Consider the following 26,099-nt stretch of genomic DNA (forward strand, 5'->3'; position numbering starts at 1 on the left):
CAACACAACATGAGAGAATCAGCCTAAAAATACTGTTCACATTTTGTTACAATCCTTTGCTTGTAGTTACTCAAGTGCTAGGAAGGTCTTAATTTTCCTCCATCCTCTGTCCACATGGTGGGAGTAGTAGACTCAGATGCAATTCCTTGGTCTCAAGAACTTTCTTTAAGAATGAACTCAAGCATGAAATCATGTCCTACTTTTGTGGTGATGTAAAATGACTCAGTATTCTCAATACCCAACTTAGCCTTCTTTGGATTCTAGCCTAAAGAGGGTAATTTGATTGCCAATTATACCCAGATTGGTTAAATGTGGCAATATTTTCACTTCACTGTCTAACTGTTTCTGCTGTACTCGACAATAAACAGTGTGGCGGAACAGGGAGTATCAATGTGGTTTAATCAGTGATGATGGTGTAAATGTGGATTAGTAATGGCCCCCTTCTCTATCATCTCCAGGAATGACTATTAATTAGGGCCTCAGAAAAGTTCACCAATCAGAATGAATACTGATTTTCCTAACCCATTGCAAGCCAAAAATCTTTTAGTGCTACAGGAATAACTAACTAACCCTGAACTGTTCAGGACTCTGTATGGCAGAGCCCAATATGAAAGATTATAAAACTGTTTAGATTCACCATAAGACCAATATTGACATTATCTGCTGGATTTTAAAGACAGTCTGTACGAACTCTAACGCTGAAAACATTAAATAAAAACTTACCTCCATCGAGCAACACAGAACGGCATCTTCTTTGACATCTTGTGATTGTAACAGCTAAGGCGAGGTGGCAAAATCCGATTTATGGAAGCAAGAGAATAAAAAAGGAAAGTTGACTTCTCAAAAATTCAGAGACTATATATCATCCACTTGCAATGACATTATTATGGAAAGTTTACTGACATTTATACTGATCATCGCAATTTGTGATGCACAGAGGCTTACAGGCCAGGGACATTTTCCTTTTAGATCACTTTTCCTCAGAGCCTTCTCCAATTTGCAAGCCGAGAAGGCAGGGAACTTACAATCCAAATTGTAATTTTCTACCTTGTTTCCTCTAAATGGAAATGTATCTCTTAAGATTATTTATTTTTACTGTTTTAAATATTCAGCAGAAGGTACTTAAAGACTTGAGGGTTAATCAACATGCCCAAGTGCTTGCAAAATGCTTATGTCCTGTATATTAGAAAGGACCAAAGGCCAAGCATCTGCTCTTCATCTTTATCTCACACAATTCCACAGTCACATCATAAAGATACAATTTAAACAAGACTGTAATGCTGATGTTAGAGTGCTTGCAAATTTTACATTCCAATTCCTCTTAGCCATTTGCAGAATTTGTACATTTTAAGATAAAAGAGAAAATAAGGGCTTTGATTTTTATGCGTCCATGCATTTTGGAGCAGAGGCAGAGGGGATTAAAAATGGTGTGTAGAACTCAATTATGGGTTTGACCCCACACTCCCATCATGTCAGATTTTAATGGGATAAGGATGTCGTCAATGAGGCTACACTCAACAATTCCACACTTGCCTACTTCAATGTAGAAACTGCGCATTTTAGATCCCCCACTCCATTTTAATGGAATCATTGAATCATGTAGCACAGAAGAGGCTCATCAGCCCATTATGACTGCACCAAAACTACATTAAATCTACACTAGTCCCACTTTCCAGCATTTAGCCCAAAATCTTGAATGCTATGACATGTCAAGTACTCATCCAAGTATATCTTAAAGTTGTGAGGTTTTCTGCCTCTACTACCCTCCCAGGCAGTGCATCCCAGAATTCAACGACCCTCTGGCTGATTTTCTATCCCTTCAAATTCTCTCTAAACCTCCTGCCTTCACCTTAAAATTAAGCTCGCTTATTACTGACCCTTCAACTCGGGGGTACAGCTGCTTTCTATCCACTCTGTCCATGCCCCTCTTATGCACCTCATCTTATGCACCTTTTGTTAGGACATGTAGTTGATGACACCTCCGAGGTGTCATGAATCAAAGCAGAATACTCTTACCAAGCGGGGAAACAACAGTGGTTCCTGCAATTCTTTCATTGACAGACAGTGAAATGCAAACAATGAAAAAAACCTGTTCTTTCAATTTCGGTCATTAAATGCTATATTGGAAGTTAGATTAATTTTTATTAAAGTAGTTGCATATAGGCTTTAATCTTTGAAAGCTAAGTTAATTAACCATTGCATTGATCAAGGTCAGAAGTCACATGATATCAGGTTATAGGCCAACAGGTTTATTTAAAATCACAAGCTTTCAGAGTGCTGCTCCTTCATCAGGTGAAGGGACTTCATCTGATGTAGGAGCACTGCTCCGAAAGCTTGTGATTCAAGTAAACATGTTGTCGTGTGACTTCTGACCTTCTCCATCCCAGTCCAATATTGGCACATGCACATCATTGAGGAGAAAGTGAGGACTGCAGATGCTGGAGATCAGAGCTGAAAATGTGTTGCTGGAAAAGCGCAGCAGGTCAGGCAGCATCCAAGGAGCAGGAGAATCGACATTTCGGGCATAAGAAGGGCTTATGCCCGAAACGTCGATTCTCCTGTCCCTTGGATGCTGCCTAACCTGCTGCGCTTTTTCAGCAACACATTCTCAGCAACATGCACATCATTGCCTTGATCTGCATTATGTAAATGTTAAGATTCCACTGGGTAAAGTGTTAGCGTGTATTCAAAACTGAAGAGAACACTGCATGAGATCCCTAGTGTAATAACGTGAAGAGACTTAAATGTCTCGAGTCCTTTTAAAAGAGAATGAATCTTCAGTAGCTTTCACCTAAAGAAGAAAAAAGTCCCCAGCCTACTCCTGACTTGCTTTTGTTGACAGAATATCTGGTATAACTTAGAAAAGAAAAGCTATCTGGGCATTCAGTTTCAATCGACATCACAGTTTACATTTCCCAGGGTGTATTACTAAATCATAGCTCATATGAATGCTTGGATGAGCTTCAAAAGATCCTGAATTGCTTAATCAGCAGGATTCACATTTTGTGTTTGCACCGTGTTCATGTTTTGATTAAGGTTTTATTTTGTATCTGTAATTGTGTCTGTATATATCTAGAAGAAAGTGAGGACTGCAGATGCTGGAGATCAGAGCTGAAAAATGTGTTGCTGGAAAAGCGCAGCAGGTCACGCAGCATCCAAGGAGCAGGAGAATCGACGTTTCGGGCATAAGAAGGCTTCCTGAAGAAGGGCTTATGCTCGAAATGTCGATTCTCCTGCTCCTTGGATGCTGCCTGACCTGCTGCGCTTTTCCAGCAACACATTTTTCAACTCTGTATATATCTACATTTGATACGTTGATGACCTGGACGCTTGTTTTTATAACAGATTCACTACAGGGGGCTGTATATTTTTGGATGAGTTTTATTAATGAGAGGTTTTGCAGTAGATCATTGTAATTTTTTTTCATTTTTTATTTCAAGGCCCCAAAGTCTTGTGATTGAGTATGGAGGATACAAGGGGCAGAAGGCACCGAGATGTCATAGGGAGCATGAGGGAGGATGGGGTTATGTGGGATATGGTGAATACATGAAACATTGGATATAGAGAAGGCACATAGGAACTAAATGAGAAACGGGAGCATGAGTACAGTCGGTTCTGCTATAAAATGTATTTCTTCAATGCCAGTTGACTTTAATGAAGAATTTAGGCTGTTATTTGTAGAACAGAAACTTTCCTGACCTGTAGTGCTTAAAACGCGATTCCGGCTCCATTAGTTTAAATGATATGGCTATTGCTCGATTTTCTTATAATGTGAGATTGCATGAGAATGGAACCATCACGTTATATGAGAACTGACTCTAGTCTATAATGGCCCATTAAACCTGCTCTGCTGTTCAATACAATCATGGATGATCTTGGGCTTTGTCTCTACTTAAATGTCTGCTCCCCATATTCCTGGATCCTGATAGACCAAAAATCTATTTTTGCTAGCTCTGATTATATTTAATGACAAAGCAATCACAAACCTCTGAGTTAGAAAATTCCAATTATTCACATCAGTGAGGTATATTCAGTTCTGATATAACATGATAGTTCCATTCTTGTGCGATCTCACATTATAAGAAAATTATGCAATAGCCATGCTATGTAAACTAATGATGCTGTAATGGCATTAGTGCTGTTACGAAGGTGTAGAGGTCCTGTACTTTTAAGAGAATTGAAAAGCTACCAAGGCCTGCCGGACACAGCACAAAGTGTTCTGAACATGGTAACAATGTAACATTTGGTTGAAACAGCTAGCAGCAGCTGGGTTACCATGAGACAAAAACAAATTCAAATTTGGCCAATATGCCTCAAGATACCAAAATCCAATCAAGTTTGAATTTAGTATTTTGATAATATTAAAACCAATGAAATGGTCCAATGTTTTGGGATATAAAACTGGATGTTTTTGAACAGTTGAGGGAGAACTGCCAAGCCACCAACAAGTACAGACTGCCAGCAGAACCGCTCTCTGCAAGGTACGTGGTTATTAGAAGTTTGCGCAGCAGAACATCAAAATGAAGAAAGAGGAAAATCTGCACAGGAAGATACAAAGTGAAGATTCGACAGCTGACCAGTTTTGAAAGTTGAATTCTTTTTGTTAAATCTTAATCTGGATTTTTAAAAAAATTGGACTAGTATCGTAGAGTGGGAGGTAAAAGATAGGTTTAAGAGAAAGGAGTTGTAAATAGCTGTTGGTTTTAATATTCTCTGTTGGACTTAAAGTATAAAGTTGTTAATTTTTACTTTAAATAGTGACCTCTGGGATAAGTCTTTGCCTCTCAAATTTTAACAGATTAAACCTTTTCTGTGTGGCAGGTTTAAATTGGCAGAGGGGTTTACCCCGTGTCGTAACAGAGTCAGAGTCAGAGTCAATGCAGGTAAAGAAAGTTCATGTTCTATAAATAAGTCTAAGTTCTTCAATCGCATTAAAGCCATTTCGCATTGAAGAAACGCGTGTTACAGCAGAACTGACTGTAATTTCTCATCTCAGTCCGAAATGAATCTCAGTCCTAAATTCACACTAAATTTGTCCTGCCATGTTTTAGATTCCTCGACCAGAGAAGTAATCTCTCAACATGTGTTAAACACCTTCAGTATTTTATAAGTTTAAATGAGATTGCCTTTTCTTCTATATTCCAGAGAATATAGTTAGCTTCTCACCATCGGGCAAACTCCTCACTTCAGGCACTTAAGTATGGAGACCAAAATTGAACATACTACCCCGGGTAGTCTTACCAAAACCCGAAGTATAATTGTAGCAAGTTTTCTTAATTCTACTACTCCAATCACCGTGCAATAGAGAAACTTATCATGTACCTTTCTGGTTGCTTGCTGAACCCACAGGTTGGCTTTCTGCATTCCGGGTTTAAGTATATCAGAGTTCCTTTGAACATGAATATTTGCAAGTATTACACCTCTTTCCTTCCTATCAGAAAGATGTTGTGAAACTTGAAAGGCTTCAGAAAAGATTTACAAAGATGTTGCAGGGGTTGGAGGATTTGAGCTATAGGGAGAGGCTGAACAGATGGGGCTGTTTTCCCTGGAGCGTCGGAGGCTAAGGGATGACCTTAGAGGTTTATAAAATCATTAGGGGCTCGGATAGGATAAATAGACAAGGACCTTTCCCTGGGGTGGGGGAGTCCCGAACTAGAGGGTGTAGGTTTAGGGTGAGAGAGGAAAGATACAAAAGAGACCTAAGGGGCAATTATTCACGCAGAGTGTCATACGTGTATGGAATAAGCTGCCAGAGGATGTGGTTGAGGCTGGTACAATTGCAACATTTAGAAGGCATTTGGATGGGTATATGAATAGGAAGGGTTTGGAGGGATATGGGCCGGGTGCTGGCAGGTGGGACTAGATTGGGTTGGGATATCTGGTCGGCATAGACGGGTTGGACCGAAGGGTCTGTTTCCATGCTGTACATCTCTATGACTCTTAAACATACTCTTCTTTTTTTAAATGAGGTGACGCAAACTATAGGGAATAGGATTGAACATGGAGGCGCCACACTAGTAGGTGGGATGGGATGAGGTGGGTGTCAGTCATCATTAAAATGGCCATCAGTCTTCCATTATCGCCTTAGACCTATCTCTATCCAGTCACTGCTTCCCTGACACAAAATATATGGCATACAAGATGTTTTTAAAAGGAGACAAATCTGTTGAATTAGAAAATCTTCAGACTGGGCTTTCCTATCTCCTCCACTAAAATCTATCTCTGGATGGTTGTTATCTGGTTCATTCTTTATGCAAAACCTCTCAACCTGTGCATAACAGTCAATACTTATGTTCCCAAAGTACAGCACCTACTAAATTATCTTGCAGTCTGACAGCAGACTTAACTTTACCGCAGGATATCCAACCAACCTTATATCCTACATAATGGATCTTTTGACTACTTTCTGTCACCTGGTCATTTCCCACAATTTTGAAAGCCAGGAATGCTCTACCTGAAAGATTAGAGGAAGAAGATTCAATACTAACTTTTAAAAGGAGAATATTTGCAGGGAAAAGCAAAGGGGTTTTGGGAAAGAGAAGGAGAGCAGTGAAGGAGAGTAGAGTACGACGGCCAGGTGGTATTTTTGCTGGATTGTTAATCTAGAGACCCAGGTAATGTTCTGGAGATCTGCCAGGCCAGGATTTGAACGTAATAAAAAATCTGGAATTAAGAGTGCGATGATGACCAGAAAATCCCATCAGGTTCACTAATACTCTTTAGGGAAGGAAACTGCTATCCTTATCTGGTCTGCTTACATGTGGCTCCACACCCACAGATTCTTAACAGTTCTCTGAGCAATTAGGGACGGGCAATAAATGCTGGTCTATTTCTTGTGAATAAATTAAAAACAAAATTTGATAGATCTTTCAAACAGTTGGCACAAGCAGAAAGCGCCCAATGGTATCCTTTTGCATCATATTGTTCTATAATTTAATGCTCATCAATTTTTATTGATTGACACAAATTGATGTCTGAGAATATGTTCTTCATCTAGTATTCAACATAAATTTTTTATAATCTCATGTTCTGAGCATTTTGAAAACCAGGATCATGTCCCCTCAGTGTCCTTTTCAGCAATGAACACAAATTCAGTGACACTTCTGGAATTGTCAATATGATTCGCAAGAAAACTTACTGCTAGTTATGTACCTTATAGAGTACTTTTTCACCTCATCAATTTTCACTCATCAAGGCACTGACTGTTCACTGAAATACAGCTCAAAGGGCATGAGGCACACAACCAAAGTGGTTATTAACACATGAGTGATGACAGCTTTCCAACTATAGAAAACATCACAATCAAACCTTAATTTGCCTCAAAATCAACACAGGGAATCTTCCATTGGGACCAATGAATAATCATCAGGATTGGGAATGCTCGCTAGTTTTCATCTCAGATCAGTGAAGAATCATGACACCAACTGCATTGTCATTACCATCCGCTGGATGTGATTAGCTACTCATCAAGAGCCATTTTTTTAAAGCAGCCTCTTGCCTGGTTTGTCAGTTACTCATTTATTAAACTTGCTGAACCATCAAAGGATCTCTGCTTCATTAGGTTTATTTAGTTTAGCTAGTTTACAAACATAAAGATTTATCTAAACAATGTAAGACATGCATTTTTCAATTCACTTGAATGTGAATGATGCTGGAAATGCCTATCTTGAATCCTTTTTTGTGATGCTGCTTTTGAAATGCTGTCAGGTCAGAAATGACACATCGATGACTCAACAATGAGGAGGGGTGGTCACATATCCAAGTCAAGATGGTTTGTGATTTGGGAGATAAAAATGCTACCATAACATTACTGCTCCTTTTCTTCTCACTGATGGGGTGGAGAAGATCAAGGGTAGAGGATGTGGTCAAACTAAACTTGTCAAATTACTGAAGGATAGAAACATAGAAGATAGGAGCAGGAGGAGGCCATTTGACAGATCATCTAACTCAACAGATTAATCCTGCTTTCTCCCCATAACCTTTGATCCCATTTACCCCAGTGCTATATCTAGCTGCCTCTTGAATGCATTCAATGTTTTAGCATCAACTACTCGCTGTGATAATGAATTCCACATGCTCACCACTCTTTAAGTAAAGAAATGTCTCCTCATCTCCATTCTAAATGGTCTAGCCCAAATCCTCAGACTGTGATCCCTGGTTCTGGACATACCCTCCATTGGAACATCCTCTCTGCATCTACCCTGACTAGTCCTGTTAGAATTTTATAAGTGCCTATGAGATCCCCCCTAATTTGCCTGAACCCCAGTGAAAACAATCCTAACCTAGTCAATCTCTCCTCATACGTCAGTCCCACCATCCCCAGAATCAGCCTGGTAAACCTTCGCGGCACTACCTCAAGAGCAAAAGCATCCTTCCTCAGAAAAGGAGACAAAAACTGCACACAATTTTCTAGGTGTGGCCCCACCAAGGCCCTGTATAACTGCAACAACACATTCCTGCTCCTGTACTCAAAATCTCTCACAATAAAAGCCAACATACCATTTGCCTTCTTTACCGCCTGCTGCACCTGCATATCTACCTTCAGCGACTGGTGCACAAGGACACCCAGGTCCCACTGCACACTCACCCACCCCTCCCCATGTACAGCTATTCTGGTAGTAATCTGCCACAATGCTTTTGCTTCCAAAGTGAATACCCTCACATTTATCATCTGTCCTTGATTTGCCCACTCCCCCAATCTGTCCAGATCATGCTGAAGGATCTCTGCATCCTCGCCACAGTTCACCCTCCCACTCAATTTGGTATCATCTGCAAGCTTTGTGTATTGTAGAATGCATTGGTGCTGGAGGGTTTGAAAGCAGCAAGTCTAGTGGTAGGGGTCACCTATCAAACAAACTGTTCTGTCCCTACTGGTGTTAAGTTGGAGTATTGCTGTGGTGGCACCCAATGACTTGAGCATGGAGAAGCTATTTGAGGTCAGGAGATGAGCTTCTGGCTTTCAAGTAGCCAGCCTTTTCCTTCACTCCAATGACATGGTTTTACCATGGTCAATCTACTGCATTTCCTAGTGCAAAGGTATCACTTGATGACACTATTGATGGCTCCTTTATTGACCAATTTTTCATATAGAAATACCTGAACAATTCTGAACATCCTGGCAACTCAATAATGATATTTATAAGACAATTCTTGTGATAACAGCTTATATGAAAACTTTCACCTTTCTTAACAATTCTCATGTAGGTCAGGGAGACTGATGTAACTATGAACTCTGTGCACTCATAGGCAGGGCACAGTAGAAACTGGATACAGAATAAAGCTGCTTTTGGTGATATCTATGGCTTAATATTTGATTGTATAGTGTTTCAGGAATTACTCGGACTAACCACCCCATGTCATCACTATGTCCACTGATGCTCCACGCATTTCTCTTGGACTTTCATGTCCTGTGAATTTTTCATTGGACATGCTTGTGCTTCTTGTTATATGGATCATGACTGACCTCTATCAACCTGCTGCTGTTCAACAACCAATTGCAGTGTTTTCTCCATGTACCTCTTCCAATATAGCTTGCGAGATGATCCTTCTTCTTGCAGTTATTACACGCTGTCTTCACAAATGAACAATTCTGTGCCCAATACTGGCTTGAGCACCAGTCGTAGCTGTTTCTAACTGCTTTTGTCAGCAGCTTCAGCTTATTCAACTCCAGCTTATTCAGTACAGCAGACAGTTGTTAACTCAGGCAAAAGTGAGGACTGCAGATGCTGGAGACTAGAGTCTCGATTAGTGGTGCTGGAAAAGCACAGCAGGTCAGGCAGCATCCGAGGAGCAGGAAAATCGACGTTTCAGGCAAAAGCCCTTCATCAGGATTGGGGACTCATTCCTGATGAAGGGCTTGTTAACTCATACTTCTCGAGTCCTGTTCTGCCATATTCATGGACAATGTTGTACGGCAAGTTAACTTTAACAATGTCAGCAACTTCCTCCATGTTATAAACCACACATAAAATGGTCTGATAATGTTCTCTTTTGAAATTCTCCTCAAGCACAATGGATGTATACCTGTTTTCAAAGTCATGATAAACTTTCTGATATCCTCAGCAGGTCATTAGCGATGTGCAATTGCCAATGGCTTGGGACTCAAGTGCTGCCCAAACTTCAAATGCCTGACAGAAGAATGTCTTTGATTGAGCAGGGATGTAGTGTTGCACACACTTTTGGGCTTGTTTGGTAAGAAATAGAAACCCGAACTTTCACTGCCTGATTATCAACCAGATGATCAGGAATATCCAGTATATTCCAAAGCTGTGCATGTTAAGTGGATTGGCTATGCCAAATTCCCATAGTGACCAGGGATGCGCAGTCTAGGTGGATTAGCCATGGGAAATGCAGGGTTACAGGGACATGGTAGAGGGGTGGGATGGTCTTCGGAGGGTCTGTGTAGACTTGATGGGCCAAATGGCCTGCTTTCAAACTGTAGGGATTCTATTATTAGAAGTAAAAAGCATCTCAATTTGTTCCACACATGTGCTGAAAGACGCTCAATCGTGACTATATTCTCCAGTCATGCTTGTTGATATAGGCATCATCAAGAGTCAGTCCACTCATATGTACAAGAGGCTGGATTTCTAGAACTATTGCTCAGGAAATTAAAACTTTAGAATTCTCCTATCTTGCTGGAAGTCTATCCAACCCAGATTTGTGCACCAAGAGACATCCACAATCCCACCTTATTGATGGTTTAGTGATTAAGGAATCACACTGAACAACAGTCATTTCAATCTCCATGTCCATTCATTGTTACTTTCACATACAATACTCTGAATGTTCATTGGACATCCTTGAGCTTCATACAGTATGGATCTCAAGTGACCCTTCATTGATCTGCTGTTGTTTGACAACCATTTGTAGTGACGGCTATCACTTTTCACAAACAGTAGCAGAGTTTGGGTGTGGAATAAAGCTGCTTCCCAACCTCATGTCCAGAGACCACCCAATCCATCTCCATGGGTCCAGCACGAGCACTCCGTTTCCAATAGCCATCAGTTTTTTTAAATATCATATTGCACAATCTAACACCTGGTTCACTTTTGTAAAACGAAAACTCACATAAGGATATCGACATACTGACAATTGTGTCAATAAATAGATTAATTCTGAAAGAAGATGATTGGTTGCAATCTGAATTTGGAAAGTTGTGAGCTATTGGTAGAGTGCTGTTAAGACCAACCCTACCTGCAAACATTATGCCACAAACTAACTTCCCTTTAAATGCTCTACTTCGAAAACTATACATGACTTTTTTTAAATTGTTCTTTTCTGTGGTGATTTGTTCATCTCAAATTACGGGATATTCACTGCCACTTTGCTAAAGTGTATTGTTTACACTCGCCAAAAATAACCCCAGAAACAATACAAGTGCCTCTTTGTTAAAAATGGGGGAGCTGGAAGTGAGGATGAACAAAGTGGGAGTAAAAACTCCTGGATTCTATCAAAACACCCTGACAGCTTGGAAGAAGGAAAGAAAAAAAAAGGAAAAATACAAGTTACACTGTGTTCGAAGCAAAAGTTTAAAAAAACTGGCAAAGACAGGAATGTTTTGGAGTAAAGTTTTAAGATGAATTTTACACTTTCTTTTGAGTAAAAAGTCAGCCAGATGAACAATTGATCACCTGGAAAATCAAAATAATTCTACAGGTGATGAGATGCTCCTCAGCAAACAGGAAGATCCTCTGGGATTGTTGTGGACATAAACATCACTCAGTGTACCTTGTGATTCATGTGCTTCATAAAAGGCTCAGTTGGCAACATACTGTCCTGTACAGTGCTGAACCTCTTATCAAGGACAGAGTTCCAATATAAAGGCAGTAGAGACACAACATATACTCAGTACTTTTCCAGCAAACTCCTGAGCTGTGAACTCACCCCTCCCCCATTATTAGGGAAGAGGAGCCATTGTTAGGCTAATTGAGGATCTTGTGGCCAATTGTAGGCCATTAGGATCTCACTCTGCATTTGCTGTCATGATATGTTGGGTAGGAAGGCAGAAGGGTGATGGCTTGCCTGGAACTTTAACAGCTTGATCTAAAAGGGTGAAAGGAGGTTGGAGTATCTTCTTTGAAGGATCCCTGGTTCCCAGTGGCAGCACCTTCTACCAAGACGGGGACTTTCTTCTGTGCCTTTTGTCTTGACCTCAAAACCCAACCTCCTACTCTCTTCGCTAGGGACCTGATCCACTCCCAACCAAAATCTCCAGGCTTATCTTGAAGTCTGGTATCAAACATTCTTATTCTCAGGACTCTCTGCAGTCCCAGTAGTAGCCCCTACTGGGGTCTGTCATTGCTGGGATTACCCAGTAGCTGGCCAATTAGATTGGCTGGCAGCTCTTGAGAATAGAACTGGAGGGAACGGATATCCCAATCAAACTTTCCTAAGGTCAACCCCAGCATATTATTGATGCAGAATGACCCATGTAAAGTCAATTGAGGCTTTGACCTAGGGCAGAGGAAAGTGAGGAATGTGCTCCTAGCTCAAAACGTTCAGCCCAAAATTATCTTAAGCAGTTGTAAAGGCTAAGGTTCAAGCGGAATGGTGTGGAATTCTGGGCATCACTCTGCAGGAAGATATCAAGATATTGGAGAAGACACAGAGAAACGTTTAAAGAACAGACAGGATGAATGACTTCAGTTCAACTACAGTATATAGAGACACTATAGGTTTGTTCTTCTCAGAACAGAGAATACTTGATAGAAGTTTTAGAAAAAGGAACGGTATGTCAGGCTAAATAAGGAGAAACTGTCTCCAGGGCAGAAGGGCTAATACCCTGGGGGAACAGATATCGACAAAAGAACCATGGTGACGCAAAGAAAACTATTATTTTAAAGTAAATTATAATATGGAATGCATTGCCTGAAAGGGTGGTGGAAGCAGATTTAACAGTAACCATTCAAATATCGGAAAGCAAAACACAAAATCATAGGGCTGTCTGGGAAAGAGATGAGTGAGATTAATTCAACATTTCTACCAAAGTGTCAGTACAGATACCATGGGAGGTAGAGCCTGCTTCATTTGTATAGCATTCTATGATTTCTCTATAATACATGGATAAATACCAATTAAGCAGTGACCTCTGCCTCTTCTTGTTTATTTACTCCGTGCAGTACAGTTCTCTGCATGCGCACTTTCAGCTACTGGGTACACTAGTAGCAGTGTGTTTTTTCAGTGTTGATTAGTTCTGGTTCAGCAATTGGGCTCATGCAAATACATCGATCTTTTTGAGATGCGGTAGGGCTAAGCCATCAGTGATGCAACAGCAATCTCCAAATAAGCTTTAAAAGAAATTCCCATAAATAACAGTACATCATTAGTAGATAAAAAGGGACTTTTGTTCTCCTTTAAGCTTCTTTTTCTTCTCCTAATCTTCTTCCTCTCCATCCGCTAATCATGACCGGAATATTATCTGCCCCTTCCAGTGACTTACCGAACGGAATCCTGGAGAATACATATTTGCAGTTAATTCGGCCCATCTAGCACCACTCAAAAAACTATGGCTGATCTAAATACATCCTTAATTTCATTTTTCTATACATCTCTGTTACCCTTAACTCACTTGTGGACAACAATTTATCTAACTTAATGATCTAACCTTCACTGTTGTCTGATTAGATCAACCACAGTCCTCTTGCAAATAAGATTGAAAATATGATTAACCTGCCAATTTGTATTCTCTAGGCCTCAGGTAGATGAGCTAAGTAAAGCAGTAGTTGAGGTGTGTGGTTTACCTACTAGAGAAGGTCAAGAGTCATCGAGATGTACAGCACGGAAACAGACCCTTCGGTGCAAAACTTGACCTACTCTTGAGAAATAAGACAAGACAGGTGTCAGTGGGGGAGCACTTTGGGCAGTGATCATAATACTATTAGTTTTAATATAGTGATGGAAAAGGATAGTCTGGATCTAAAAGTTAAAGTTCGTAAATGGAGGACGGCTAATTATAGAGTCATAGAGATGTACAGCATGGAAACAGACCCTTCGTTCCAACTCGTCCATGCCAACCAGATATCCTAACCCAATTTAGTCCCACTTGCCAGCACCCGGCCCATATCCCTCCAACCCCTTCCTATTCATATACCCATCCAAATGCCTCAACCTGTTCAGCCTCTCCCTATAGCTCAAATCCTCCAACCCTGGCAATATCTTTGTAAATCTTTTCTGAACCCTTTCAAGTTTCACAACATCTTTCTGATATGAAGAAGACCAGAATTGCACACAATATTCCAATAGTGGCCTAACCAAAGTCCTGTACAGCCGCAACATGACCTCCCATCTCCTGTACTCAATATTCTGACCAATAAAAGAAAGCATACCAAACGCCTCATTCACTATCCTATCTATCTGCGACTCCACTTTCAAGGAGCTATGAACCTGCACTCCAAGGTCTCTTTGTTCAGCAACACTCCCTAGGACCTTACCATTAAGTGCATAAGTGCTGCTAAGATTTGCTTTCCCAAAATGCAGCACCTCACATTTATTTGAATTAAACTCCATCTGCCACTTCTCAGCCCATTGGCCCATCTGCTCAAGATCCTGTTGCTCTTTGTTCAGTAACACTCCCTAGGACCTTACCATTAAAGTAAGGTCTTCGCTGTCCACTACACCTCCAATTTTGGTGTCATCTGCAAACTTACAAACTGTACTCTTATGCTCGCATCCAAATCATTTATATAAATGACAAAAAGTAGAGGACCCAGCACCGATCCTTGTGGCACTCCACTGGTCACAGGCCTCCAGTCTGAAGAACAACCCTCCACCACCACCCTTTGTCTTCTACCTTTGAGCCAGTTCTGTATCCAAATGGCTAGTTCTCCCTGTATTCCATGAGATCTAACCTTGCTAATCAGTCTCCCATGGGGAACTTTGTCGAACGCCTTACTGAAGTCCATATAGATCACATCTACCGGTCTGCCCTCATCAATCTTCTTTGTTACTTACTCAAAAAGGTCAATCGAGTTTGTGAGACATGATTTCCCATGCACAAAACCATGTTGACTATCCCTATTCAGTCATTGCCTTTCCAAATACATGTACATCCTGTCCCTCAACAACTTGCCCATCACCGACGTCAGGCTCACTGGTCTATAGTTCTCTGGCTTGTCCTTTCCACCCTTCTTAAACAGTGGCACCACGTTTGCCAACCTCCAGTCTTCCGGCACCTCACCTGTGACTATCGATGATACAAATATCTCAGCAAGAGGCCCAGCAATCACTTCTCTAGCTTCCCACAGAGTTCTCGGGTACACCTGATCAGGTCCTGGGCATTTATCCACTTTATGCATTTCAAGACATCCAGCACTTCCTCCTCTGTAATCTTGCCATTTTGCAAGATGTCACCATCTATTTCCCTATAGTCTATATCTTCCATATCCTTTTCCACAGTAAATACTGATCCAAAATATTCATTTAGTATCTCCTTCATTTTCTGCAGCTCCACACAAAGGCCGCCTTGCTGATCTTTGAGGGGCCCTATTCTCTCCCTAGTTACCCTTTTGTCCTTTTTGTATTTGTACAAACTCTTTGGATTCTCCTTAATTCTATTTGCCAAAACTATCTCATGTCCCCTTTTTGCCCTCCTGATTTCCCTCTTAAGTATACTCCTACTTCCTTTATAGTCTTACATTACTTACAGTGTGGAAACAGGCCCCTCGGCCCAACAGGTCCACACCGACCCACCGAAGCGCAACCCACCCAGACCCATTCCCCTACATTTACCCCTTAACCTAACACTACGGGCAATTTAGCAAGGCCAATTCACCTAACCTGCACATTTTTGGACTGTGGGAGGAAACCGGAGCACCCGGACGAATCCCACGCAGACACGGGAGAATGTGCAAACTCCATACAGTCAGTCGCCTGAGGCAGGAATTGAACCCAGGTCTCTGGCGCTGTGAGGCAGCAGTGCTAACCACTGTGCCACCATGCCGCCCTAAGATTTCACTCGATCTATCCTGTCTATACTTGTCTATATGCTTCCTTCTTTTTCTTATCCAAACCCTCAATTTCTTTAGTCACCCAGCATTCCCTATACCTACCAGCCTTTCCTTTCCTTTCATCCTAACAGGAATATACTTTCTCTGGATTCTCGTTATCTCATTTCTGAAGGCTTCCCATTTTCCAGCCGTCCCTTTACCTGCGAACATTTGTCCCCAATCAGCTTTCGAAAGTTCTTGCCTAACACCATCAAAATTGGCCTTTCTCCAATTTAGAACTTCAACTTTTAGATCTGGTCTATCCTTTTCTATCATTATGGTCGCTTGCCCGAAAGTGCTCTCCCACTGACACCTCAGTCACCTGCCCTGCCTGTTTTTCCAAGAGTAAGTCAAGTTTTGCACACTCTCTCGTAGGTACATCCACATACTGAATCAGAAAATTGTCTTGTACACACTTAACAAATTCCTCTCCATCTAAAGTTAAAATCCCCTACCATAACCTACCATATTCTTACAGATAGCTGAGATCTCCTTACAAGTTTGTTTCTCAATTTCCCCCTGACGATTAGGGGGTCTATAATATAATCCCAATAAGGTTATCATCCCTTTCTTGTTTCTCAGTTCCACCCAAATAACCTCCCTGGATGTATTTCCAGGAATATCCTCCCTCAGCTGTAATGCTATCCCTTATCAAAAATGCCACTCCCCCTCCTCTCTTGGCTCCCTTTCAATCCTTCCTGTAGCATTTGTATCCTGGAACATTAAGCTGCCAGTCCTGCCCATCCCTGAGCCATGTTTCAGTAATTGCTATGATATCCCAGCCCCATGTTCCTAACCATGCCCTGAGTTCATCTGCCTTCCCTGTTAGTTCATCTGCCCCCTTGCATTGAAATAAATGCAGTTTAATTTATTAGTCCTACCTTGTCCCTGCCTGCCCTGACTGTTTGACTCACTTCTGTTCTCAACTGTACCAGTCTCAGATTGATCTCTTTCCTCACTATCTCCCTGGGTCCCACCCCATGCATTCATCTGCTCTATCCTCCTATTCCTGCCCTCAGTAGCTTGTAGCACTGGGAGTAATCCAAATATTACTACTCTTGAGGACCTCCTTTTTAAATTTCTGCCTAATTCTCTGTAATCTCCTTTCAGAATCTCAACCTTTTCCCTTCCTATGTTGTTGTTTCCAATGTAGTCAATGACCTCTTGCTGGCTCCTCTCCCCCGTGAAAACATTCTGCACCCTCTCTGAGACACCCTTGATCCTGGGACCAGGGAAGCAACATACCATTCTACTTTTTCACTGCTGGCCACAGAAACGTCTGTCTGTACCTCGGACTACAGAATCCCCTAACGCAATTGATCTCTTGGAACCCGATGTACCCCTCGTTGCATTAGAGCCAGTCTCAATACTTGAAACTTGGCTGTTCGTGCTACATTCCCCTGAGAATCCATCATCCCCTACATTTTCCAAAACAGTATACTTGTTTGAAATGGGGGTATATCCACAAAAGACTCCTGCACTAGGTGCCTACCTCTCTTACCCTTTCTGGAGTTAACTCATCTATGTGACTGTATCTGAGACTTTCCCCCCTTCCTATAACTGCCATCCGTCACATACTGTTGTTGTTGCAAATTCCTCATTGCTTCTAATTGTCTTCCAACCAATCCATTCGATCTGATAAGATTCATAGCCAGCAACATTTATTGCAGATATAATCCGCAGTAACCCTGAAACTCCCTTTAAACTCCCACATCTGACAAGAAGTACATATCACTCTATTAAAGGCCATTTTTGCTCCTTCACAATCTACAGACCCAGAAAATAACACTGTCTTATTCCCCTATAAAACACTGCTCCAGGTTAAAATATAAGCCATAACTATTAATTTAAGTTTAATCAAGAGACATATCTCCAAAAACATATAATCAAGAAAAAACCTATTCTACTCACTACTGCAAATTCTCTGCAGGCCACACTTAAAACAACGATTAACTTATCTGATTCTGTGCTGTGAACTTCGCCCAACAGTTCCTCCAAGATTAGTTGTGAATTTCACTGTTTGATCATTTTCCCAGATGTACTCCAATGTCCAGCGATACACGAATTCAAACAGCAAAGGCAGTAACTGTGCAGATTCTCTCTCTCTCTCTCTCTCTCCTGCAATGACCTCACCATGTTTGACAGTATTAGGCAAGAACTTTCAAAAATTGATTGGGAGTGGGTGTTCACAGGTATAGGGACAGCTGGAAAATGAGAAACCTTTGCAAATGAGATAACAAGAGTCCAAATACAGTATGTTAGGCTGAAGGCTGGTAGGTGTAGGAAATGCTGAATGACGAAAGAAATTGAGATTTTGGTCAAGAATAAGAAGAAAGCATATATCAGGTATAGACAGAGGAATCAAGTAATTCCTGAGAAGTATATAAAGGCAGTAGGAGTATATTTCAGAGGGAAATCAGGAGGGCAAAGAGGAGACATGAGATAGTTTTGGCAAATACAGTTAAGGAGAATACAAAGGGATTCTACAAATACACTAAGGTCACGAGGGAGAGAGTAAGGCCCTTTAGAGATCACCATGGCTACCTTTGCATGGAACAGCGGGAAATGGGGGAGATACTAAACAAGCATTTTGCATCAGTTTTTACTGTGAAGAATATGGGGAAATAAATAGCAACATCTCTAAAGATCTCCATATCACAAAGGAGGAGATGCTGAACATCTTAAAACGCATAAAGTGAATAAATCCCTGTGGCGTGATCAGATTTACCTTAGAACTCTGTGGAAAGCTAGGGAAGTGATTGCTTGGCCCTTTATTGAGATACTTGTACCATTGATAGTCACAGGTGAGGTGCCAGAAGACTGGAGGTTGGCTAACGTGGTGCCACTATTTAAGAAAAGTGGTAAAGACAAGCCAGGGAACTATAGACCGGTGAGCCTGGCGTCGGTGGTAGGCAAGTTGTTGAAGGGGATCCTGAGGGACAGGATATACATCTATTTGGCAAGGACTGATGAGGGATAGTCAACGTGGCTTTCTGCATGGGAAACAGTGTCTCAGTGTTTTGAGTTTTTTGAAGAATTAAGAAAGAGGATTGATGAAGGCAGAGTGGTGGACAGGATCGATATGGACTTCAGTAAGGTATTCAATAAGGTTCCTCATGGTAGACTGTTTAGCAGGGTTAGATCACACAGAATACAAGGAGAACTAGCCATTTGGATACAGAACTGGCTCAAAGGTAAAAGACAGAAGATGGTGGTGGAGGGTTGCTTTTCAGACTGGGGCCTGTGACCAATGGTGTGCCACAAGGATCAGTGCTGGGCCCACTACATTTCATCATTTATACAAATGATTTGGATGTGAACATCAGAGGCATGGCTGGTAAGTTTGTATATGACACCAAAATTGGAGGTGCAGTAGACAGCGAAGAAGGTTACCTCAGAGTACAACAGGATCTTGATCAGATAGGCCAGTGGGCTGAGAATTGGCAGATGAAATTTAATTTAGATGAATGCGAGATGCTGCATTTTGGAACGGCAAATCAGGACAGGACTTATACACTTAATGGTAAGGTCCTCGGGAGTGTTGCTGAACGAAGAGACCTAGGGGTGCAGGTTCATAGTTCCTTGAAAGTGGAGTCTCAGGTAGATAGGATGGTGAAGAAGGCATTTGATATGGTTTTCTTTATTGGTCAGAGCATTGGGTATAGAAGTTGGGAGGTCATGTTGCGGCTGTACAGGACATTGGTTAGGCTATTATCAGAATACTGCGTGCAATTCTGGTCTCCCAGTTATCAAAAGGATGTTGCGAAACTTGAAATCTTCAGAAAAGATTTACAAGGATGTTGCCAGGGCTGGAGTTGTAGAGTTGTAGGGGGAGGCTGAATAGACTGTAGCTATTTTTCCTGGAGAATTGGAGGCTGAGAGGCGACCTTACAGAGATTTATAAAATCATGAGGTATTTTCCCCGGGGTGGGGGAGTCCAAAACTAGAGACCATAGGTTTAAGATGAGAGGGGAAATACTTAAAAGGGATCTAAGGGGCAGCTTTTTCACAGGGGCCGGTGCGTGTATGCAATGAGCTGCCAGAGGAAGTGGTGAAGGCTGGTACAATTACAACATTTAAAAGCATCTGGATGGGTATATAAATAGGAAGTGTTTAAAGGGATATGGGCCAAATGTTGGCAAATGGAACTAGATTTATTTAGGATATCTGGTCGTGATGAACGAGATGGACTGAAGGGTCTGTTTCTGTGTTGTACATCTCTATGACTCTGACTAAGAGAACTACAAAGATTTTAAGACTCTCTGAAAGAAGAAATTACTCATCTCCATCTTTTGGAAGAGATCCCTTGTTTTTAAACGATAACCCCCATTCTAAATTTTCTCAAGAGGGGAAACATTCTCTCTGCAATCACCCTGACAAGTTCCCGCTGAATGTTTCTTTTGTTATTCTCTCAGGTGACATGTGCAGTGCTCATGAAGCATGTTCCCCATCCCCAATTTCCCTTGAATTCAGTGGCTTGCAGAGTGTAGCATCTTCAGGGCAGTTTAGTTGCTGAGGTGACAAGAAGGGTCAAGTATCTCTCTGGAGCCAACTCGCCTAATCAATTGCTCTTTTTGTCACCTCTAAGAATGGGATAAATGAACCCCAACCTTCCATTTGCCTTCCTAATTATTACTATATTATTACATTTTATTGACTAATTATTACAATATTTTCTTGAAGGCAGAGAAGACTTGAGAGGCTGAGTGATTTCTTCCTGCTCCTAATTTATACTTTGAAGAAGGCAAGAGCTTTCTTTTAGGGTATTGCAGGGTAGCTGTCATCGCAGGCTGGTCAAGAGATAAAAAGCATCAAGAGGCCATACTAACTTTGTGATTCATATGCATGGATAACCACTGTACTGCAGCATGCTGTAGTTTTTCCACTTAAATATTATTTGTTTTACTCTTCAGCATGCCAAAGTGGACAGCTTCACATTTTCACACATTATGATCCATCTGCCATACTTGGCCCCATTCACTCAACCTATCCATTTTACTTTGCAACCTCCTTACAGCTGGATTTTTATCCATCCTGGTACCATCAGTAAATGTGGCCACAAGACAGACAAAGCTCTCATCCAAGTCATTAATATCAATTAAATATTTGAGAGTCAAGCACTAGTTATGGATTACCAACCTGAAAATTCCTTACTTTACTGGTCTCCAATAATAATATTTTCCAATCTAGATTTCTTATCAAGTTCTCTATGGAGAGAGATAGAACTCCATAAAGGATTGACTCAGCTCATATCATAAAACAGATTGAAGGGACAAAAACATTATCTGGCACGGTGACTATTGCACAAATTTCTTGATCACAGGTTTACTGGGTTACAAATCTGTCATTTCACTTACCTCCCGTAGACATGTGTAGATAGGGCAGACAAGCACACGGAAAGGCTCTCCTGCATTGCTTCGCATTATTCCAAACACCTCGCAGAGAAACGTGATGAACCCAAGCCAGTGCTCTACATCTGTTTGTTGCAGCTCATCCCTCACCGTGAAATCTTTCTAAACCAAGTAAAGACAAAAAGAATGGAATCTTAAATTGTTGTTCCATTTCCTTTGAAAATCCATTCTGTAGGCCTTCCTACAAATAACATGAATGCTTAAAACTTGTTGGATGATAGAGACAGAGAGAGAGAGAGAGGGAGAACAAGGAAAAACAAGTGAGTGAGTAATTAGACATTAGATGTAGAAAAAGAACAATTAAATAAAACAAAGAATTGTGGATGCTGGAAATCTGAAATAAACACAGAGAATACTGCAGTTCTGGCAGCATCTGTGGAGAGAGAAACACAGTTAATGCTTTGAGTTAATGGTTCTCTCTCCACAGATACTACCAGACCCACTGGGCTTCTCCAGCGCATTCTGTTTTTAAAATTCAGTGCTGCATTATTCGAAATACATAAAATGGAAACACTTGCCAGTTAGGCTACAGCAGTCCCTGAGATCTAACTACTACTTTTTTGTTACAGTTTCCCCGTTACATTAACAAATTATTGAAGGATTGTGGAAGCATGTGACTTTAAATGCAAACTTTGTTTAAGAAATGGATGGGCACTCATTTTGATGTTTATAGGAACGTACAGTCACGAAAACACAGACATTTTTCTTGTGTTTGCTTTTTCACAACAATGTAAAGAACTAGTGTTGTGTTGAAATGCACCATACCGTTGTAATTATTTGTGCAGTTAATCAGCTCATACCGGATGACAATGAAATGTTTATGCAATGCCCACTTTAAATGTAATTCACATGCACTAAGATGAACTTAACTAATAAGTTTTATTTAAGCTTTCCTCAATTGAGGAAGAGTAGAAATTCCAATATTTATCATTGGGTTCCTAGCAGTTTTCCCTCAAGCTTTAAGGATGGGCAAGAGTTAAAGTAATAAATAAGATGCAAATATGAACAATACTATGCCGGTAACCAAGACAACATAACTTTTCAGTGATCCTGAAACGAACACTAATTGAATTTGCCAGTGATAAGAATAGCATTTGTAGAAAACAGGGTCAATCACAAAAAGAAGACAAGGCATCCAGGAAACCGCAATACCACAAAATCTATCTTTTTATCCCCTTTGGCAAGATCTCCGTCACTAAAAGAGTCAATCAGTTCAATTCATCTCAGTTCTATGGCCTGATCTCTTTAACACTGTATACTGTATGAGAAGGGAGAGACATTTGATTCCTGACTGCTGTCTACTAACGGCAGAACCTTTTCCACTTGCATAGCTGTTAGCGAGTTTTCATTAGATTTGTAGTTCAGGTTGAGGTTCTGGATATAGGTAGCTCACTGAGCTGGCAAATTCGTTGGATAGCTATGGCAATGCACTGAGTAAGCATTCAACTTCCATATAATATTAGGCTGATTAGGTCACAAACTCATAAATGCCAAGAGTTTACAAAACTCATTGTTGTTTTATCCTATATTTCTACCTCCGCCCTGATACAGTTATTCAGTTTCACAGATAAAGGCTGTTGTTTGGTGCTTTGCCTCATGTCCCATGTGTAGGTCTAAGCGTGCTACGTGACTGTTAGAACTGTGACAGATTATACTCACTTTCATTATGCACAAATTCACAACTCACCAAACACCATATGTCACAGTGGACTTCAGTGTGCAATTGGGAAGAGGAAAAAGACATTCATTTTCGACAACTCACTAAGTCAGTGCTTCCCAAATATTTTCCCATTCTAATCCTAATTTGATGCTTGAAAGAAGGATGTTATTTAAACCGCAGGTTCTTTTTTAAAAATAACTAAAAAGCTTCTAGCACTTCACTCCATTTTCTACGACAGGAACCATGCCTCAAAGGTTATCTAATTAGCCTATGTCATCTATTAACAAGAATGCCATAAGTTAAAAGGACCATAATACTACTGTCACCAAGTCAGAGCTTCACAGCAGCCACTGCTCCTTTGGGAGTTTGATCCACAGTTCGGAAACCCCTGCTCTAAGTGGTTATTGATGGGAAATTGGCCATTTTCAAAGATGGAGTGACAGAAGGAGTGGCATTGGCTATCATGCCTTTAACAATTACACTCGACTTACATGTATAAGTGATATGTATATATGCTTTGTGGCACCAGACTGGACCTCAGAGTTCATATTCTATATCTAGTTGTACAACTGAATTAAATCAGGTAATTTTTGACTAGTACAGTATTGAGCAACATATAAGACACCAACCACAGTGGTCAATTGTGTTTCTGGTTCAAGGGTTGTGCCTTTGGATAGGAAAATTACAGATGTCATTCCATTATTTAAAAAGAATGGAGGGAGAGCCAGGATAATAAAGAAATATGTGACTTATCTATGTGTACTGTAATCGTTTTGTGGCTTTGTTGGCGAAATGGCAAGGTGAAAAGCAGAGCTTGCAGGTATTATTTTTCTTGACCTTAGTGAATGCTTTACATCCTTGGTTACTGAATAGTGATAGATGGTTGCTTAGTAACTACAGATGTAAAGTACATTTGCCTGCACTGTGTTGATAGTATTTTCTATCCAAATTTGTGCATGTAGCTAAACCAGTGTTGTCACAGGCACACCTTTATTTTTAATTTTTTTATGGGAGTGAGCATTGCTCACTGTGCCAGTATTTGTTGCCAATCTCTAGTTACCCTTGAGAAGGTCATAGTAGCTAACCTCTTAAACAACTAAGTCCATGGAATGTTAACATTCTCCCACCCTTCCCTTTCCATCCCAAATCCAGCCTATATTGGACCACAGTACACAACTCATTCTTAAGGAGGGATGCAATGTCCTTTGCATTTGGACATTGGGAACCACGGGGCTGTTTGGCAGATAAGGCTTGGCATCGGGAGATGGGTGTGAGAGGTCAAGGGTATTTTGGTGGCATAGCTTTTCATGGGAGGTACTAGGGACATACCTTGGCATGGGGCCATGATGGATGTGGGGGGTGTTTGGTGCCAGAACTTGGCATGGGAAAACATCAGGAAGACCTTCTGAACTTACCTTTCTCAAGGTTTCCTTATGTAACCTATGGCTGACAACATCTCTGATGTGCAATGAACAATGACTCCTTAAAAGCTGGCATGATGCCATGAAAACAGTGGTTCAGTAAGTCATGTAATGTGCAATGGAACTGGCTAGGTCAGGAGTGCCAGATGTGGATTTAATCAAATCCCTTTGTGAAAATCCAAGGAATCTTAGAATCAGGACCCGTCTGCCATTTGAAAATGAGCTCCTGAGTCAACCTGACTTGGCAAACATTTGGTCCACTCAGATAAATTTACAAAAGAAGCTGCTTATTATAATACAAAAATGATACCAGCTCACTGATTCAATGCTGTAATCAATTTGGCTTCACCCATCACTTGCAACAAAATAGCCCACACGCCTAGCACTTTGCATTGAAAGAATTATTTTAATTATTTTCCTTTATGTATCCAGTTTGACAACTTGACTTCATCATTTGTAGTTTATCAAACAAACTTAAAAGGGACTTGTTGCCAACCCTTCTTTATAATCATTTGAAAACATCAATCAAGTCATTCCTCAATCTTGTCAGTTCAATGGGATTGCAGGCTTAGGTTCTCAAGTCTTTTCCATATCGGTGGTCTCTTATTTTTTGGCTTCATCTTCCTAATCTGCATTGACATTACTTCACAGCCATCATACATTTTTAAATGAGAATCCCAAAACTGCACATAGTTTTCTGGTAGAGGCTTCAGTGTAGAGATCTATCATTAACTATTATCTTGTTTCCAATGTTTCTTGATAAATATATTAAATGCCTGAGTATTATAAAAAGCTGTGACTTTTTAAAAATACTGTCCAACCACTGAAGGGTTGGATTGTTTGCAGACCAAAACACATTTTTTAAACATTTAAAAACTTTTAAAGTTATATTTCCATTCTTTCTTACTCCCTTTACCAAACATATTACTTCATATATGCCTGTATTAAGCTACATTTACCACTTACCTACCTGTTTATCTGGCCTCTTTCTGTTCATCTGTAACATCCTGCATTCTTCCTGGCAGTTTGCAACTCTTGCCAATTTGACATCATCTTTGTTGTCTGCCTTTTAGCCATCCTGATCTGTATCAGTCTCTCTCTTTCAGAGTTTAATTTCCTCAACCAAATTCCAACGTGGCGTGTTATTAAATGTTTTTAGAAACCCTTATTAACACAATGCACAGTTTGCCTTCATATAATCTTATTGTTCTCTGAAAAAAATCTATTAGGTTAGTAAAACATTTCACATAACTATATTAATGGTCTCTCATTAATCCAGGCCATTGGTTGATTCCTTTCTCTCTTTCTCCCATGTGACTCAATCTTCTGGATCAAAAGGGGCCTAGTCAAATGCTTTGGTAAAGTCCATGCAGGCAACAGCCACTGCCCTACCTTCATTAATCAGCTTCATAGCTTCCTCAAAAAACTGAATCAAGTTTGTTATACAATATCACCCCACCATAAAGCCATGTTGACTATCCCTAATAAGTCCATTCCTTTCTAAATGTGAAAAAAATCTTGTCCCTAAGAATCTTCCACAATAATTTCCCTACCATTGATGTAAAGTTCACCAGCCTATAATTTCCTGGACTTTCCCTTAATTAAACAAAGGGACAACGTT

At 40.7% G+C, this 26,099-nt stretch overlaps 1 protein-coding gene across 4 annotated transcripts in view; it reads right to left on the reverse strand.

Annotated features, from left to right (window-relative positions):
- Positions 1–26,099, reverse strand: part of ctif (CBP80/20-dependent translation initiation factor) — a 253,655-nt gene that overhangs the window by 11,290 nt on the left and 216,266 nt on the right. For all 4 annotated transcript variants that reach the window (XM_043717817.2, XM_043717988.2, XM_043717902.2 and 1 more), the window contains 2 exons: positions 21,344–21,499; positions 724–777 (listed from right to left, as the gene is read on the reverse strand). In XM_043717817.2, the coding sequence (XP_043573752.2) occupies positions 724–777; positions 21,344–21,499 (210 nt within the window). The remainder of the gene's footprint in view (positions 1–723; positions 778–21,343; positions 21,500–26,099) is intronic.

Source organism: Chiloscyllium plagiosum, unplaced genomic scaffold (assembly GCF_037043375.1).
Source record: "Chiloscyllium plagiosum isolate Xiang-an unplaced genomic scaffold, Cpla_swu_hap1 HiC_scaffold_1, whole genome shotgun sequence".
In the NCBI taxonomy this organism is placed as follows: Eukaryota; Metazoa; Chordata; class Chondrichthyes; order Orectolobiformes; family Hemiscylliidae; genus Chiloscyllium; species Chiloscyllium plagiosum.